The 17,203-nt window shown below is 45.1% G+C and overlaps 6 protein-coding genes across 6 annotated transcripts; 2 read left to right on the forward strand and 4 right to left on the reverse strand.

Moving 5' to 3' along the window:
* Window positions 1–62: 62 nt before the first annotated feature.
* Window positions 63–977, reverse strand: T069G_10471 (alpha/beta hydrolase fold domain-containing protein; the record flags this gene model as incomplete). The annotated part of the gene is made up of 1 exon (XM_056177681.1): window positions 63–977. One exon carries the CDS (start codon window positions 975–977, stop codon window positions 63–65), a length of 915 nt encoding a protein of 304 aa, XP_056023971.1.
* An 847-nt stretch (window positions 978–1,824) lies between these two features.
* On the forward strand, window positions 1,825–2,809 carry T069G_10472 (alpha/beta hydrolase fold domain-containing protein; the record flags this gene model as incomplete). Its single annotated transcript, XM_056177682.1, has 4 exons — window positions 1,825–1,853; window positions 1,904–2,163; window positions 2,215–2,303; window positions 2,360–2,809. 4 exons carry the CDS (start codon window positions 1,825–1,827, stop codon window positions 2,807–2,809), a joined length of 828 nt encoding a protein of 275 aa, XP_056023972.1.
* Window positions 2,810–3,352: 543 nt separating this feature from the next.
* On the reverse strand, window positions 3,353–6,909 carry T069G_10473 (type III restriction enzyme, res subunit domain-containing protein; the record flags this gene model as incomplete). Its single annotated transcript, XM_056177683.1, has 11 exons — window positions 3,353–3,433; window positions 3,485–3,635; window positions 3,693–3,878; window positions 3,926–4,832; window positions 4,888–5,072; window positions 5,124–5,157; window positions 5,228–5,460; window positions 5,514–5,618; window positions 5,675–6,291; window positions 6,364–6,679; window positions 6,728–6,909. 11 exons carry the CDS (start codon window positions 6,907–6,909, stop codon window positions 3,353–3,355), a joined length of 2,997 nt encoding a protein of 998 aa, XP_056023973.1.
* Window positions 6,910–7,677: 768 nt separating this feature from the next.
* On the forward strand, window positions 7,678–9,534 carry T069G_10474 (heterokaryon incompatibility protein (HET) domain-containing protein; the record flags this gene model as incomplete). The annotated part of the gene is made up of 2 exons (XM_056177684.1): window positions 7,678–7,780; window positions 8,036–9,534. 2 exons carry the CDS (start codon window positions 7,678–7,680, stop codon window positions 9,532–9,534), a joined length of 1,602 nt encoding a protein of 533 aa, XP_056023974.1.
* Window positions 9,535–9,597: 63 nt separating this feature from the next.
* T069G_10475 (uncharacterized protein) lies at window positions 9,598–12,925 on the reverse strand (the record flags this gene model as incomplete). The annotated part of the gene is made up of 7 exons (XM_056177685.1): window positions 9,598–10,576; window positions 10,634–10,912; window positions 10,975–11,086; window positions 11,155–11,787; window positions 11,839–12,315; window positions 12,370–12,475; window positions 12,635–12,925. 7 exons carry the CDS (start codon window positions 12,923–12,925, stop codon window positions 9,598–9,600), a joined length of 2,877 nt encoding a protein of 958 aa, XP_056023975.1.
* A 779-nt stretch (window positions 12,926–13,704) lies between these two features.
* T069G_10476 (uncharacterized protein) lies at window positions 13,705–15,474 on the reverse strand (the record flags this gene model as incomplete). Its single annotated transcript, XM_056177686.1, has 2 exons — window positions 13,705–15,318; window positions 15,373–15,474. The coding sequence occupies 2 exons, from the start codon at window positions 15,472–15,474 to the stop codon at window positions 13,705–13,707; spliced, it is 1,716 nt and encodes a 571-aa protein (XP_056023976.1).
* Window positions 15,475–17,203: the final 1,729 nt, after the last annotated feature.

Below are 17,203 nucleotides of genomic sequence, written 5' to 3' on the forward strand. Positions count from 1 at the left end.
CTAGGACTATCTACACGTATAGAACCCAATCCTGTGCCTTGCCACAGCACCCGACTTCACATCTAGTCCGAAGATAGAGGTAGCCAGTTAGCCAATTCACGACCAATTGTATGTGGGTGATCCTCTTGTACGTAATGAATCGCCTCTCCTAAATACACGACCTTTGTGTTCTTCAATTTTTGCGTAAGCTCCTCCGCTTTTGCCTCCCAGACAAGTCCTCCGGGTTTGGCCCAGAAGAGTAGTTTCGGCTTGTCACTGGCAAATAACCACTCCATGTACTTCTTTGCATAGGACCATGTATTTTCAGGTTGGCCCTCGACAGGAAGCTCGTTGGGAAGTCGATAAATTGGCTCACGCCATTCGGGCTGTAAGAAGGGTTTGCGGTATGCGTCCATTTCCTCATCGGTCAATGGTCGCACAACGCCGCCGGGAAGAATATGCTCGATAAAGACGTTCTGATCGATTAACAGGCTTCTACCGACTCGAGTATCTGGATCTCGAAACTTCTTCCAATTTTCCACCATAACAGGTGGTAAGTCGCTCCAATTCTCCATGGGGTGGATAAATTCCATGAACGCAATACCGGCAAGGCGGTGCTCATTTCTGCGGGCCCAATTGAACCCGAGGGCTGATCCCCAGTCGTGAATGACGAGATTTATTGCCTGGGTTGGTAAGACCGTGTCTAGGAAGGCGTCGATATACTGCTGGTGGTCCTCGAAGAAATATGCCCCAGAGACCTTGTCAGAATCTCCAAATCCAATCAAGTCTGGGGCGATGCAACGGCCTTTTGCAGCTGCATACGGAATGATATTTCGCCATAGATAGGAAGACGTAGGGACACCATGCAAGAACACGGTGACTGCTGACTTTTGATCAGAGGTTCCCACGTCAACATATGCCATTTGAGAGCCCAAAATCTGTACTCTCTTCTTCTCAAAGGGAAATTCCCCTGAAATTGTTGTTGGAGCTTCGGTCATTGTGGGAAATGGAGAGAAATGCGTGCGTAATTGCGGCTGTGCTTGAATAGATGAGGAACTGCCAAGAAGTATATGGCGTTTGGCTGATTTGGGATCGACTTATATACTAATGGAGACATTTTGAAGGATGTAATATTTAAGTTGAGATATGGTCTTACAAATCAACATGCGTGCATTATATTTCGTGAACTATATGTTGATTTCGCAGTCAAAAGTTCACGCAATCACTTAATACACAGTTCTTAGACTTGATCATCAAAATGGTACTTGATGGGAACAGCGGCCCCGCAGTTTAGAAACCTCGTCGCTACTTCTACTTCGAGACTAGTTATCCCGTGTGGCGAGTTAGCTCGGATTTAGAAGTGTCCGCAGGATTGGGACAAAGAGGCGTTGACTTAAACTCTCAACAGGAAGCGTTACAGAACTTCGCTGCTATTTCTGGATTTGTATTAGTTTTAGATTGGGCACAACTCGATCAAGACCTTAAGCCGAGGTATTGTCGTGGGTCGAGTTGACGATTGCGACTACTATGGCCCGGCGTAAGAAGCGCCACATATTGCTTCAGCAATTGTATTCTTCTATAATTCTAATCAATCCAAAAGTGGAAGTCGCAGCGAATGGGAACTGCATAATGATATGAGTCAACTATGATGAATTTTGAGAGCATTCTATTAAGAGGAGTCGCATTGAAGTCTAGGAGGTCATGACGCCTATGTTGCATTTATAAGCTGTTGGTTGAGCAAAATGTATAAGTTGTCGAGTTTGCACTCTTGACTGATCCAGGTTGTAAATGAGCAACATAGATACTCATATCATTCTCTCAAGAATAACTTTTAACAACGCGAAGATGTCCATGACAGTGGAAGATTTGATGCAGTTTGTGTACCCAACGCATGGACATTTACTTCATCTAACCGGATTGCTAGGCAATGCTTTACCGTTCATACAGCCGATCAATACGAAAAATTTGTTAAAAAACATGACATCCCTTCCGTGAGAGAAGAGATTCCTGGAGATGGCTCGGCGTTATGGTTCGGCTCGCCTTCAGCCAAGAGAGTGATAGCACACATGCATGGTGGTGGACTGGTCCTGTATGCGTCCACTTTCCATTTTGGCTTGGCCTACGAAATGTATAAAGCTGCGATTGCAAGTGGCGATGATGTTGCGCTTGCTGTCCTTGCTTACGGTGAGTGTTCGAAATATCTTCATATCTGCATTGTCCTTCTAACTGTGTCAGATACATGTCCGAGTGCTCCCTATCCAACTCAGCTACGCCAACTGGTCGCATTCGTCACTCACCTTATGCATGGCCGAGATTCGAAAGATGTTAGTCGTTACCCATCATGCTCTAGACTTGATGCTAATGCCTTCGACGTCTGTAGATCCATTTGTACGGAGACAGTGCTGGTGGATTACTGATCCTCTCTCTTCTCCTTCACGCCGTGCATCCACACCCCAAGATCCCCCCACTCTCCATCCCGTCAGGCCATCGCCTTGGGAGAATCTTGATGATATCTCCCACCACGCCGATGGTTACGCCAGCCATGACTACGAGTAAGAATCTTGGTCGCGATTTGGTTGGCGTAGATGAGGTAGCTCAAATGTGGAACGTTATTCAAGGTAATCATGACCCTGATGTTGAGCTCATCAACCCATGGTTCGCTCCATTATCAGTGCTGCATGAGGACTGGTTTGAAGCTTTACCGGCGGGGTCGATCACCATCGTTTCGGGCGGATTAGAGATATTTGAGGAGGACATCGCCAAACTTGCTCAAATAATCAAGGTGAGAATCAACATACCCATTCAATTGCTCTATATTACCGAGCATTAGGATTAATGAAAGACAGAATAAACATCAAGGTCCAGTTGACATTCTCGTAGACCCAAATGTTGGTCACATTGCCTTTCTCAAAGAAGGTATAATGGGCATCCCACCATCAGAGTATACAAACCGCGTGATGGAATGGGCCAAATTACGAGAGTAGTACGGAATATGAGAACGCAAGCAAGATATCTTCTCGGCGTGTTAGTAACGTTAGGCTACTAGTTGTCAATAATAAAGCATATGTTGACGATATTATAATTGCTAACTTTTTTTCTTTCCCTTTTTCTTCTCTTCGTTCTATACTTGAATTCCTTGATTGCGAATATTTGTTGAAATGTACCTATAATGCTGATAATCATAATTTTTGAAGCAGGCTGGGATCTTAGACGACGTTAGTTTTTAACCACCAGCTAGATTAAATGCCGAGGTTATGTATAGCGAGAGAGGGAGCTACTGCGGCTCCACAGCATTTTAATCTCGACTGATATCTGTATGGCAGCTGCTCAGAACGTTGTCGTCTTATACCCTTAGCGTCTATCAACTGATCCCTTATTCATGCCAATCCATGTCATCTCCTGCATCTACTAGGCTGGCAAGCTGATTCTTGGACTTCTGCTGGGATCCCATTTCCTAGTTTACAGTTAATTAAAATTGAGACAACAAATACCAATTATGACAAACCTCTTCAACTGTATCTTTGATCATGTAGCGCGTCACGTGTACATTTTTCTCCTGTCCAAGTCGAATTGCGCGCGCGATGGCTTGACTCTCTACAGCAGGGTTCCATTGCAACTCGACGATGAAGATGCGATTCGCACAAGTTATGTTTAACCTAGAAGTCAGTTAGCGTTGTATATACCACCAGGAGTGAAAGAGACGTTTAACGTACCCAAAACCGCCAGTTCCAGTTGTCATGATGAGTACTGGCTTCATATTATCATTCTTAAACTGCACGAGCCTATCTTTTCTTTCTTTAAGCGAGCAATTACCATCGATATCAAGATATGGAATCTTAGCATCGTCAAGATATCTTCGAAGAAGCTGCAGTGTTCGAGTCCAACATGAAAATATGATACTATGCATGTTAGACTTGAACCTCTGGTAAGTAATGGATAAAATTACCTTTTGGACTCCCATAGATCTTTTTGGACATCCTCAATCAACGCATTCATCTTTGTTGAATAGCCCACTTTATTGAAATCAAAATAATCATCACCGTCTCCGACCTTATCTTTCGATGGGCAGTTTGGAACACTGTCGTCGTCTATCACTGCACCGCTCTCAACTATTGCATGTCTCAGCCATCGTATGCACACTGGGCAATGTTGGGTTTGCCCTTCATCATTCGGTGTATTCGATTGGTCGATGCAATCGGAGCATAGGACATGAGCGCATTGCTCATAGATGCTATGGTTTAACCGGCTAGACCCAAGTATTGGCATTGGCATTTGGCAGCCAGCACACGTAATCTCGCTGCTTTGGCCAACGGCCGAGATGAGGGCCTCGCGTTCATCTCGGTAGCTGCGTCGGTGCCAAGAGAAAGGTTGCTGCCAGGTTCCATGGTTACACAAAAGACGCATTTGTAAGTTGATCTGGAAGGTTCCGAATTTGGAGCTCTGCTCAGCTTCACCAACACGATGAAGGATCATGCGACGCAGAATCTTCATCGTATTCTCGTATTGCTTGCGTTCCTCCACAGAGAAACTCAGTTTGCGCACTGTTTTACGCAATTGAGGTAGATCAATGATTTCTTTTGTGCGACGCAAACAGAATGCTTGAAAGAGTAGAACAAGGCGGTCTTTGGCCAATGTCGGCGACTCGTTGTCGGGAATCTGCTCAAAAGGGACCTCTATATACTTCCGAAAGGTAGCCGCCTTAGTAAAAGGCTCAACACGTATGAATGCGAAAAGAGTACCGATGTCGGCGAGCTTGTTTTGAATAGGTGTGCCTGTGAGACACCACCGTGAATTGGCGTGTATTGCGTCGCAAGCGTGGTAGAATGCTGTAGCCCGACGCCGAATGATATGCGCTATCTACTATCAGAAATGCGAAAGAAACCGGAAAAGGGGTAGATGAGGCCTTACCTTCATCGAGTACGACTCTAAACCAGTCGACACAATGAAGGAGAGATGGCTTCGATTTGATTTGGAATTCAGCAGTGAGGGTACTATATGTAGTCACAACGATGTCTGAATCTGCAATCTGCTCAATATCTTTTGGTCGATCAGAGCCGTGATACTTGATTACTTTGACACCGTGTTCCAAATAACTATGAAGCTGGTTAGTAGTCATGATGATAATTGGGTCAAAATAGCCCTACTCTGCTATCTCATTCATCCAATTGTATATAAGAACTAGCAAGGTTAGCTTTTATCATACCGTGTTGGAAAGATTTAGGAGAGTGTTAATATTAGAGCAACTTACGAGCGGAGGGCACAATCACAAGTGTTGAGCGCGAGCGCTTAATCGTCTCATCGACTTTGGCACCGTTTTCTTGTTGCTCGGCCCAGTCTTTCCCATGGTCAAGAGTCTTCATTATCAGCGTTAGCATGGACAAGGTTTTGCCCATACCCATCTCATCGGCCAGAATGCCACCCCCTCTTTCGATCGGCTGTATGCCGGTCCTGATCTTGGCTCTGGTAATTTTATGACGATATCTATCGTTGTCAAATTTAAATCTTGCCTTAAATCTGCACCGATGGTAGCTTACTCTGTATTCCCGCCTTCCACGGGTATAGACTCCCAGAGCCTATACCTGTCGTTGATAATACCAGACTCTCTCTCTAGCATGAAACCCAGTGCTTCTTCTTGATGGCTATAACGGCAAGCGAATATTAGCTAAAATTCACGATGGAGATATTGTGAGATTACCGTTTGAGCGTTTGGACCACTCTGTCTCCGCCGTCTACCGCTTCAATCTCCCTCGTATTAATGGACTTGTATACCTCTTCTAGCATGTTTCGCAATCGTGCTTCCCTTCTTCTCCTGCTGGAAGAGTTCTCTTTGATAGCTTGTGAAACAGGCTGCTTAGGTTGAAGTTGAACACCGTTCATCTTGAGCCGCAAGAAGTGCGGATTATCGTATATAGCCTCGCATCTCATGTTATCAGGCTTCTGTAGCCACAGCTTGCCGGATGACAAATCATCACCAACTTTCATTGCAGTCGATTGTAGCCCGTAAACATTGATGTTAACTTTCACAATAGCATCAGACGGCCGGTTAGCGCGTCCAATGATATCCATCAAATAAGATATAGACTTGATTGGCTCAAACTCGACATTGGATAACTGATTGCCCAGTAGCGACGAAAGCGTGGTGCCAACGCCGGAGCGCACCTGGCCAAATTCTTCGCCACTGTCGCTGAAACGTAGAATAACATGATTTTCGCGCTTTTCAAGTTTGAATCGCTCGAGCCCGGCGTCCCTCTTGTCCAGCTTAGAGTAGATAATTTGCATGTCGCCAAGTAGTTTGACATCGACGTCATGTAGCTAACGCAGGTAGACAGCGACTCTCACATTAGAGGCTACGTTACTCTTCCGTCAAAGATTATGATGACTTACCATTCCGTAGCATACTATTTCGTTGTTGGCCACTTCGTTGTTGGCTATTTCGGTGATGGCTATTTCGGTGTTAAATGTTGGAATAACGTCCTCAATTCCTGGTTGGACTGCTTCAGATGCCACAGACGGCGAGTGAGAATCCTCCTGGGATGAAATTGGCCCTATTGGAGACAAGTCTGAACCTGACGAGAGCACATCATTGTTCCAATCAGTAAGCTGGTCGTCCAAGAAGCCCAGGCCAAGGTTCGGATCGACTAGCATGTTGCTGAAGTACATTTCTGGTAAAGAGTCCGCCTGTTGGATAACCGGGACATCGCTAAAACAATTAGTAATGTGTGTGGGAATTTCCTGCTTTGTTATCTACCTCAATGGATTCATGAAACTTGGCCCATGGTATTGACTCTGTCTCATTGAATCGTGAAATCCGTCATAATCAAGAAGCATTGCTTGCGCATACGGTTGCTGTGGCTCCACACTGGATGTGAAAAAGGTTTCATCATCTAACTCTCTGACTGGATCAAACCGTCGCTTCAAAGGATTGGACATTGCGGTTACTCAATTGTCTGTAAAGTAGTGGTAAAGGATCCGGGATTCTCTGCAGAAAATTTTCCTCTTCCATGGTTGCTTCTAATAAGAGGAATAGTTGTCGAGGTGGCCAAGATGAGCATTGTTTTCATCCTGTAAGGCAATCACGAGGCGGATAGTAGAATGGCAAGGCGGACGCGTTTCATCACCGAAAATGAGGCTGAAGCTGGTGCGCGGAACTCTACTGGCGGAACGCGTTAGCAAGGCAATCTGATGTATCCCTATTCCGTGCTGCCTATTTGCTGCCGTCCGCGAATCGCGTACATCCAACGTGGCTTAGACGCATGCTGCATAGGTGTAAGCTTCAACCATCCATGTAAATCCCAACACCGTCTCCCTTGGAGCAGGCAACCAAAAGTTTTGGGCGGCAAGGCCGAATTTACCAAATTAAATTGTTACAAAAGTAGAGCGGCAGAAATACTTGGGCAAATCGACCACATGTCTGAAATATGTATGTGTGTATAAAGTAAACGTACAGCCGATCGTTGCTAGGCCCTCCTGACCCGAGTTTCATAAAGTTTGGTAGCACAACCAGACTACTTTACATCATTAATTACCAGAGACGTGATGGAATCGACCACACTTTCCTTGAGACCGGCAACGACAGCGCCAGTCAGACAAAAGAGGCAGCGGTCTGAGTCTGACAGCAGCACCGACCAGGGTAATCAATCTCAATCCAGAAGATCTCGGCGACGGTTGGACAATCTTTCGTGCAGAATATGCGCATTAATGCTCTCTCATGAAGGCCTGAAGTCTCTCAACTCATCTGATGGATTCTGGCATCGGAATCGGACTGCTTGCAAAGCCTCTGCTGATGCAAGGTGTGGATTGTGTAAATTAATTTTATTCGCCGTCTGCAGCGAGCATGACGAGGATTGGGCTTGTGAACAACGTCTCATCTTTCGAAATTCTCGACTTCCGCGATCTTTGTCCACTTGGCCGAACAGTCAACAAATGGGACTATATGGGCTTCAATGCAGTATCGAATCTGAGCCCACAAAACCCATTATTACCATTCAATTATTTGCTAAAAAGGGTGAGCATTCGTTCCATAAAGTGTGGGAAACTACAATCTGACAAGATATAGACGATCCCATCGCAGAAATTGTGCGCCAGAGGCCCCTTCGCAGAAATGTCGGGAGCAGCAATGCATTTGCCGCAGCAAGGGCTCTCATCAAAAATTGCATGAATCCCAAGAATCCCCACAAGCATTGTCAATATTCTCGAGACACCGTCCTTCCATTGCGAGTTCTCGATGTTGGCCAACCAGGAGACCCTCACCCAACAGTCAAACTGAAGATCAATGATATGGACACCCGTGCCAAATACCTGGCTTTGAGCTATTGCTGGGGAGAGCAACTCGGCCCTACAGCGAAATCACTTCAGCTACAGAAAAATAATCTCAATCAACTGGTTGCTGGTATCGAATTGGGGAGTCTTCAACAATCCATACAAGATGCCATTTTTGCCACTCGCAAACTAGGCTTTCGGTATCTTTGGATTGATGCCCTTTGTATCATCCAAGACTGCGCTAAAGATAAGGAAACAGAGATTTCACGCATGGCATCCATCTACAAGAACGCTTCCGTGACTATTGCGGCATCCTCCTCAGAAAATGCAGCACATGGATTCCTAACCCAGAAGAAACAACCTTATTATCCAGACTATGAAGTCCGTATTCCAATGGCGAATAATGTTACAGGCACGGTGTATCCTTCAACAGGTCCCTACGAGCCCGATCATCCTTTAGACAAGAGAGGGTGGACATTACAAGAGTTCATGTTATCATCAAGAATGTTGATATTCTCCGACTACGAGCTTTTATGGCAGTGCAAAGAAGTGGATCTTCGGAGCGTTTCTGCAAGAGGGCTCGAGTATCTTCAACTATTGGAAAGTCTCCCATGGACCGTTTTTGATAATGGCGCAGAACCCTTATATGGAAGTCACGAAGCTGAGAAACTTTATCTCTGGATGACCATTGTTCGGCAGTACACAGGTCGCGAGCTGACAAATACGGATGACAAACTCAACGCAGTCATGGGCATAACCTCTGAACTTGAAACGCTGTGGCGTGATATAAATATCTATGGACTCTGGAAGAAATGGTTTATAGACCTTCTAGCTTGGCATAAACCGGATATTGGAAGAGAAGAAAGACGAAACCTCAAACGGGCGCCAAGTTGGTCATGGGCATCTCTGGATGGTGCGGTCGTCTATGAAGGGCCCATCACCTCTAAAGATGCCGCAGTCAAGTTCTTGACTATGCAGACAGCAGTATTGACATGCCGTATGCTGAAAGTAAATGAAGTAAAAAAGGACAAGGTCAACACGATAGTAGAGGGCACGGATCTCGAGTTTCCTGAGGCAGAACTCCAAGAGACGGGGTTGAGTTTTGACGATGTGGAATATTTGTTGTTGGGAGCAGTACAAATAGGCGCTGATACTGAGAAAGGCAAAGGGTTGCTTGTGATTGATGTTAGCGGAGGATTTTATCGGCGGATTGGACTGGCTAACTTTGAGGACATGGGGATATGGGAAGGCGTCAATCGGCGAGACATTACATTTGAGGCGAGGATCAGTAACTAGGACAGACAGTTTCTAAATGAAAATTGATTGCGGTAACCCCTATGGCTTCAAGAGCTTGAGCAATTAATGCACTATTCTTGTATGGATCTTTTGGTGCCTTTGGCAGTCGCTTATTCTTGTAAAGGCCTTATCACAGCCCATGTGTGTGCACTTAAAAGGGCGCTCTCCAAAATGGCTTCTCTCGTGGCTGACTTGGTTAATCTTCCTTGTAAATTTCTTACCACATAGACTGCAAGGAAACTCTTTTGCCTCAGTTCTGGGACGAATCGGCTCAAAAGTACCTTGTTCGCTGCTTTTTTCAGGATGGTAAATCCGCACATGTCTCTCCAAGTCCTTCTTGGAGGTGAACCCGATCGGGGCAGCATTGCATCGGATGGAACACTGATATGGCCTATCGTGCCGGTTGTTGTGGACTTCAAGATCTTCTTTCTTGTCGTAGCCTATATGAAAGTAAGCGCACAGGAGGCGTTTGCACTTGAAGAGATTCGGACCATAGTAATCCGATATCTTATCATTGAGGCAAGCGATATCACCAGGGTTGAAGTTGGTCTCCAGTGAGGCTCTGTTCTCCAGCATAGCCTTCTCAATTCCCTCAATACCCATAGTGTTCCGGACGTCGAAATCCATTTTCTGATGAGTATAGATATGATTCCACAGGATGCAAAGGTTTTGATAGAACGGAAGTGCAGAGAAGTTGTCGAGATCCGCTGGCATTTGGCCTCGAAAATCTCGGTGAAATTCTTGTGTGAGATCCGCTCGATTTTGGTCCACGAAGTCTTGCAATGCGGAACCAAATTCCTCACAGTCACTGCTTTGTTTATTAAGGAAGTCGCTGCACTTCGAAATTACCGTACTGATGTGGCTGTGCCATTGAGAACAAGCGTAATCTTGAAAGGAAAACCAGCCAAGCTTTACTTTTTCTTGCCGTTGATTGTCGTCATAATCTTTAGAAGCGCTAATTAAACTTAGGTATCGCAGGCAGCGAATTGTGAGCCCACACTGGACAGCCTGTTCAGCAATGTACTTATTTTGAATGATATGTCTAGTCATTGTTAGTTTAATACCATAGAGCCAGCTGATAGATCAACTCATTGCTTACTGCCGCGCTGTGGAATGAACAATCCGGATGTGACCACCGTCAAGAATATGCACCAGAGACCCAAGGTAATTATGGGAATCCTGTCTCAGCATCTTGTTATCAAAGTCCACTTTCTGCTGTTGGGGATCATATGACAGAATCGATTGCATTTCGTGCCATTTGAGGGGGCGTTTTGCGCAGACCAACCAACCGAGAAGTTGCGTTGCCATATCCCAGTGAGCTTCTCCCTCTGGAAGCTTCAATAGCTCCGTCCTCAATATACCTAAAAGCTTCTCATATCTGCAACTGATATTAGCCTACTCATGTTGTCCGAGACGAAATTTGTGCAGTTGCAAGCTTACATCTGGGAGAGCTTCTTGGGTGCCATTTCTTCTGTTAATTTCTCTAAAAGCTTCTCTTTTGTCATCTGATATCGAAGATACTCGATGGCCAAATGGGCATAGAGAAACATATCTACATTTGTTATTAGCATGCGCTGCGTTAATAGATGCCATTTACAGGGGTATACTTTAAAAACGAACCTTCACTTCTTCGACAGACAATACTTTCAATCTGTTGTTTGTCGCTTTCAGAAAGATTGAAGCCGCTGCTTGTCGCACTCGCCTTAGAAAAATCTGGTATCCTCTTCTTCACATAGTTTCTGATGTCTTCTGCATTGTCTGTCGCTTTGAGTTCGACGCACGCATCATCCTCTGGCATGATGCCGGCTTTGGATAGCTCCGGAGTTTGTTGACTCATGAATAACACCCTCAATCGCCCCTGCTTGATGTTATCACAGTTTGTAACCTGATCCATGAAGAAGCTTGCAGTTCTACGCGCTTCTATCATTTCGCACTCGTCTATTCCATCAATGACGATATACTGCCGAGTATTATACTCAAAGAAAGCCTTGATGAGAAATTCTGCCGTTGCGACGTCCGTTAGAAGTCCACTTGAATCGATATTTTCCTTGCACAGAGGCAAAAGATATTCAGTGACTTCAACCATTTGATGTAAAACTCCTTTGAGAATGTCAAGGTAAGTGCGATGATCAGTGTCTTCTTCTTCGCAATAGAAATAGCATATCTTGCTCTCTTGCGGAATTGCGTTTCTCTTCTTTTCGGTACGTAAGTCCCTTAACTCGTCTATTAACAACGAACAGAGTATGGTTTTACCTAGACAACATTAGCTCCCGATATCTCAACTTTATGAAACAAGACTATTACCAAATCCTCTACTCCCTTGAAGCCAGATGGCGGAATTGGGTGGCGGATCCTCAGTCATCCAATCAGTGACTTCGCTATATTTCTTGAATAGCCAACGGCCAGTATCAGGACATATTCTCGCATCCTGAAATTTCTTGTGAAGGAGCGGCATCTTCTTGGAAGCCGATATCCAAGCCAAAACTTTCTTTTTTGTTTTGGTTTCCTCATCTCTTTGTTTCTCTTCGAAATTTTCCCATGACTTCTTCACAGTCTGGGGATATTCTAAAACAATCCTCCGAATATTTTGCCAGTTCTGATTGCCATTCTGCCAAGACTCCACGGGTGGTAATTCGGCATCCACATCCAAGGTAGCTTGAGGATTCCAAAAAGATGACCCCTTCTCCTTAATAAACTTTCTATGGTTTTCCAAGGAAGCTGCTACATGATCAAAAGTATCGTTCAAAGATTTCCAGGTAGATTTGTATATTTTCTGGAATACTGAAAGATTTGTTAGCCCCTGCAATAATATCGCTGCCTAGAAATTAATCTTACAAGTGGACCGGAGAGAGAAAAGCTTATATGCGCGCTGGTGGAAAGTAAGAACATCTCGATATATGTGCACTAAAAATGTTGTGCAATCAGGTATCGAGATGAAGAGCTGTACATACTCGTACAGTAATGGAAGTTTCTCTCCTATCTTATCATATACATCTAGTAAGTTGTCCAATTCTCGATCCGTGCGATCTGTAAACTATACGTTGTACAGTGTTAGCTCGGTGCGTCTGTACAACCACAGAATTGCTGGATTCATATGTACCTTCAAAAGAAATCGAGTAGGCCCCCAGACGCATCCCATCAGTTTTACGACATGTTGTTGATCGAGCTTAAGTTTAACCATCACCTTCTCAAAATGTTCCATACCGGTGAGAAATAACTCTACTCGTTTCATGTTCATCATATTTTTGGTCGATTCTCGCCTTGATTGGATATTGTTGATGTCTTGTAGTACTTCATCATAACTGCTTGATTGAAATAGTTCTTTTTGTTCAATATCTGTGACTTCTGCGATGAATTTGTCTACAACGCCGAGCATCTCATTCGGGTCCATTGTTTGGTCTTGCCACACTGATAAAAGTGCTGATTGATCCGTTTTAGGGTTATCAAGAATACATTAAACAAAGAACTCTTGGCTTCGGGATGTTATGATGTGAAAATTTCTGAATTGTTGGGGTTGGGCTGCAAATTTCGGTCAGGCCGAATGAGGCAGCAACTAGGCAGCGACAAGAGATGGACGCGCACTGCATGAGTGTTTACAAATACTGTCTGCGCCTCGCCTGTTCTCGTTTCATTGGATAAAAATTGTACGCAAGCAGGCTCCCGCTTCTGTTATCACTGTACTCAGCCTCCGCATTACCTCTTAGCAGACATGCAGTCCAGCTATTCAGAATTCACCTATTTGTCTATTAATTTCATGACTTGTCCAAGTTTAAGTGGAGGGAAAACCCAGGCGTTTATGTCTCCGCACGTTCGCTCGGAACATACACTTCTCACTTGCGTTGCCGAGATTAAAATTGCTGTGAAATGAGCGACCCTTGCTGTAAAATGAGCACGCCTTCTGCAGGATTCAAGGCAGCAGCACCAAGACAAACCCGCAAATGAATACAAGCATATGCTGCTGAATATAGAAATTGTAAGCGAGGATTAGATCCACACATAGCATATTGTTGGAGATTTTGGGAAACACTTTGCGGCCATTGCATCACATCTCATACTCTAAATAATAGTTAATCTATGATTATATTTATTTCACACCGATAATTGATCCTACGGTGCCCGTGTGATCGCCAATTCTAACGCCTGTCCCATGCTTATTAGTCATTATTGTAATTACTCTATAGGTTCAGCAATTGCTTTCTGAACGGCATACATGCTTTCCGGCCACCACGGCTCCCCCGTCTCTATGGATTCGGTCATCCACCCTTGAGTTTCCATGAATGAGAGTATCCGCCCGAGCTCCCACTGTCCGATAGTACCAATCCACCACACCCCGTCCAGGAGCATGGCGAGGACCAGCCAGTGGGCAAAGATACTCATTGCTAGTTGTTGTGCTTGGCCAAGCGGTACTGCATTATTGGAGCAAGCGGAGTCATTTTGCTGTCCCGGTACTGGGATATAGTCCAGAGCTGATTGGACAAGTTGAAGATATTCAAGTGGCACGCGGCTCAGGAAAGTCATAATTGTCCGTCTCAACATCTTGGTTGGCGTAACGGAGATGACGTGGGCTATGTATCTCCTCAGCCATGGAGAGGCATTTTCGAGTCTCCCAAGGTGGGAAGCCGATGGAACAGGTGTCGCCTGAGAGGATTCAGGGATCGATTCGTCACCGGAAAATACTGTATTAAAAAGGTTATTCAGAAGCTCAACAGCCGTCAGGCATGCTTGAAGCCCTGAGTCCGGGTTTTTTGGTGCGTGGAAGTTTGAGTCATATTGACCAATCCAGACTGCCTGAGCGTGTGCAGTGAGCTTTTCCATGGCAGCTCCGTATGTCGCAGATACAATCGGCAGCAGCAGCTTCTTCGTCCCTTCTGATGGGCCATCTTCAGGATTGAGTAGATTATCGCCCAGCATGGGGGTTGTATGAAAGGTAGCATCGTCATTTGCAACTGAATGTGGGCTCGGCAGATCATTTTCCAACTCGCTGTTTCCACTGTTTAGCAGCCCAACGTACGCTACATATGCAGCACGAATAGAGGTTATCCACTGTGATTGCAACGGCAGCATCTCGTTGGATAATGTGATTCCGCAGCGGACAGCTTTCTTTGTTAACATAACCCGAACGCAGTGGCCAGATAACGAATATAGAACCATCAACGCAGCATTGGCCAGAACTGTATCAAAGTGACCGCCATAAAGAGCTCCCTGCATCTGATGAAGTGAAGACCTATGGTGTTCGTCTGCTACAGCAAGAAGCCTTTTCATCTCGTCTATTCTCTCGAAAGGAGCTGGTGAGCCCTTCAAAATGTCGTAACACTTGCAAACCGCCGAGAGTGCAAGCACTGAGCCCATGACTGGCCTGCTGCCGAACGCGAGATTCGGCATCCCAACGTGGAGAGCGTGTAATTCTTCTGCATTGAAGGGGATGACGCGGCTGGTATGTGATATATAGTGACTTAAAAGCTCCAAGTCCTCAGAATTCAAAGCATGATATGGCTGGAGCATCTGCGGTACCACGGAGGCATCATATGGCAATGTGCGGGCGATGCCTGAATCACCAGAACATGTGTCATCGGAATTTATTTCGGAGCTGCTTGGGCTGGGCTCGGCGAGATTTAAATATCCCAAGTCCGGGATTTCAGGGATTGGAGAGATTGGAGAGTCTTGTTCAGGGCTGAGAGCAGTCGAGTCCGTAGGGAAGCGTTCGTTTTGGGTAGTGTAACGGCAACAGTGATTCCGCTTCTGGCAGCGAGAACAGACGGGACGAACTTCATCGCACTGATTGCGCTGTTAGCAAACATTTCCAGATTCTCAACTTTGAATACAAAATTATCAAAGCACCTTTTTTCTCTGCTGCTTGCATCTTATACAGCCCTTTCTAGATTTTTCATGCGACCGACGTTGTTTAAACTCCTTTGCAGTGTGAATGAGAATTGTGGACATTTTGGCTGAATTGTCTTTTAAGCTTGTTGCTATGGAACTCTTCGTGCAAGATTCATGAGAGACCACTTATTTAAATATTTAACGGTAATCCGGAGACAATAGTTACGCTAACCATGCGACGGCGCTTGCAGCAGGAAAGTAACACACCATCCCTTTTTCGGGCTGTATTTGGAATTCGGTATGTGTCAGAAACTTAAGGCAGAAATGGTAAGTCTTCTTTTTTATTCCCGCGCATTTCTCTTCTTGAGTCTGCTGATAAGTGCCGAACGATAGTATGTCATAATCTCACCCTTGCATTCAGCGTTAGCATGAATCCTATACTTCATTTCAAGGCACCCAATTGAGGTTATTTGTCAAGCTGGTGACGCAGCAAAAGAGAAGGCCCAGGGCTGTGCATTCTAGCCTGGTTTCTAGTGGGATTAGCGGTGAGTTCGCGTTTACGAATCCCGTTGCAAATGCGAACCCCGTCACAAAAACCGCGGCCTTGCCCTGCCGCGACGAACCATAGTAACCTTGATTAAGTGAATGATCATATATCGCCGACTGGAGCGGGCCCCTTTTTCGCAGTTGTGAGCCTGGAAGGTTTAGGCTAACAGTTAAGGCCTGTAACTTCGACTGGTTAATAGTGGAGAGAGTTACGTGTTCGATCTTAATAATAAACATACAACTAGTCTGTTGTATAGAGGAAACTCCGCAAACTTGATTGGCCGGAGTTAATATAAGAGAGCGAGCCGATATGAGAGCAGCCTGTAAGATTCTAGAAAGGCGAGTCATAAAGATGCGGTCTAGGAGAGCTTCTAAAAAGTGCGCTAGTTCTGAACAATTCAACTCTCAGGAACAGATCTACGGTATGAGTAACTTTGATTCCGGCAAGAAGTACTCCATTGTAAGGAGAAAAGCAACTTGTCGAAGTACACAAGCCCTCAGGCTCTTCAATTGAGAGAAGAATGTTGATTCTATTGTTCGACTATCGCACGCGTATCCAGGTTCGAGAAGGATCCCGAAGAATGCCGGACTGATCCCCTGCCAACTGGACACTAGGTTGGGTACTGCACACGTAGACCTTCCGATGTTCTCCGTATTCCTGACCCAATCATTAACCTTCCTTTATGATGTTTAATGGTTAGTTTCAATCAACTATCTCACATTCCTTGTATCAAGGCAAACTTGCGTTCTGCGGCTAGTTAGAGGAGGATGTAAACCAAGACAAGGATCACGTATGACCAATTGAAGCTATATCCGATGGAGGAGCAAGTGGAAACTATGATAACAAACTCCTTGCATTTCTTTTCCGCTTTTTACAACCAATTTCAATATAGCGCATCACTGAAACACCGCATATAACTGTTTTGAATTACTAAAGTTTGTCGGCCCTTCAGACGACGTTGTATTGCGTGTGGGGAGTTTTGGTTCTGACAGAGGGGAAGAGATTGCGGCACTAAAGCGCGCGAATCGCAGCCCCTGTCCCTTTCCCGAAATCCTTCTCAACTACGTGCCTAGTGGTTCCCGCATTCTAGGCATCTTTCTAGAATCAATCTTGTAAATCACCATGAAGCTTTAGCTCGAGCATCTTTGCCAACAGGTTAAGGTACCTCAAATCGTTCATGGCATACCAGTAGGACTGATCTTAAGCAGATCATCATCCATACGATGTTTAATATGTGGATAAATATGTGGATCATCGGAGAATATGGAACATTATGGTTCTTTGAACTAGGCAAAATTGGTA

This window comes from Trichoderma breve (assembly GCF_028502605.1).
Source record: "Trichoderma breve strain T069 chromosome 7 map unlocalized scaffold00007, whole genome shotgun sequence".
Lineage (NCBI taxonomy): Eukaryota > Fungi > Ascomycota > Sordariomycetes > Hypocreales > Hypocreaceae > Trichoderma > Trichoderma breve.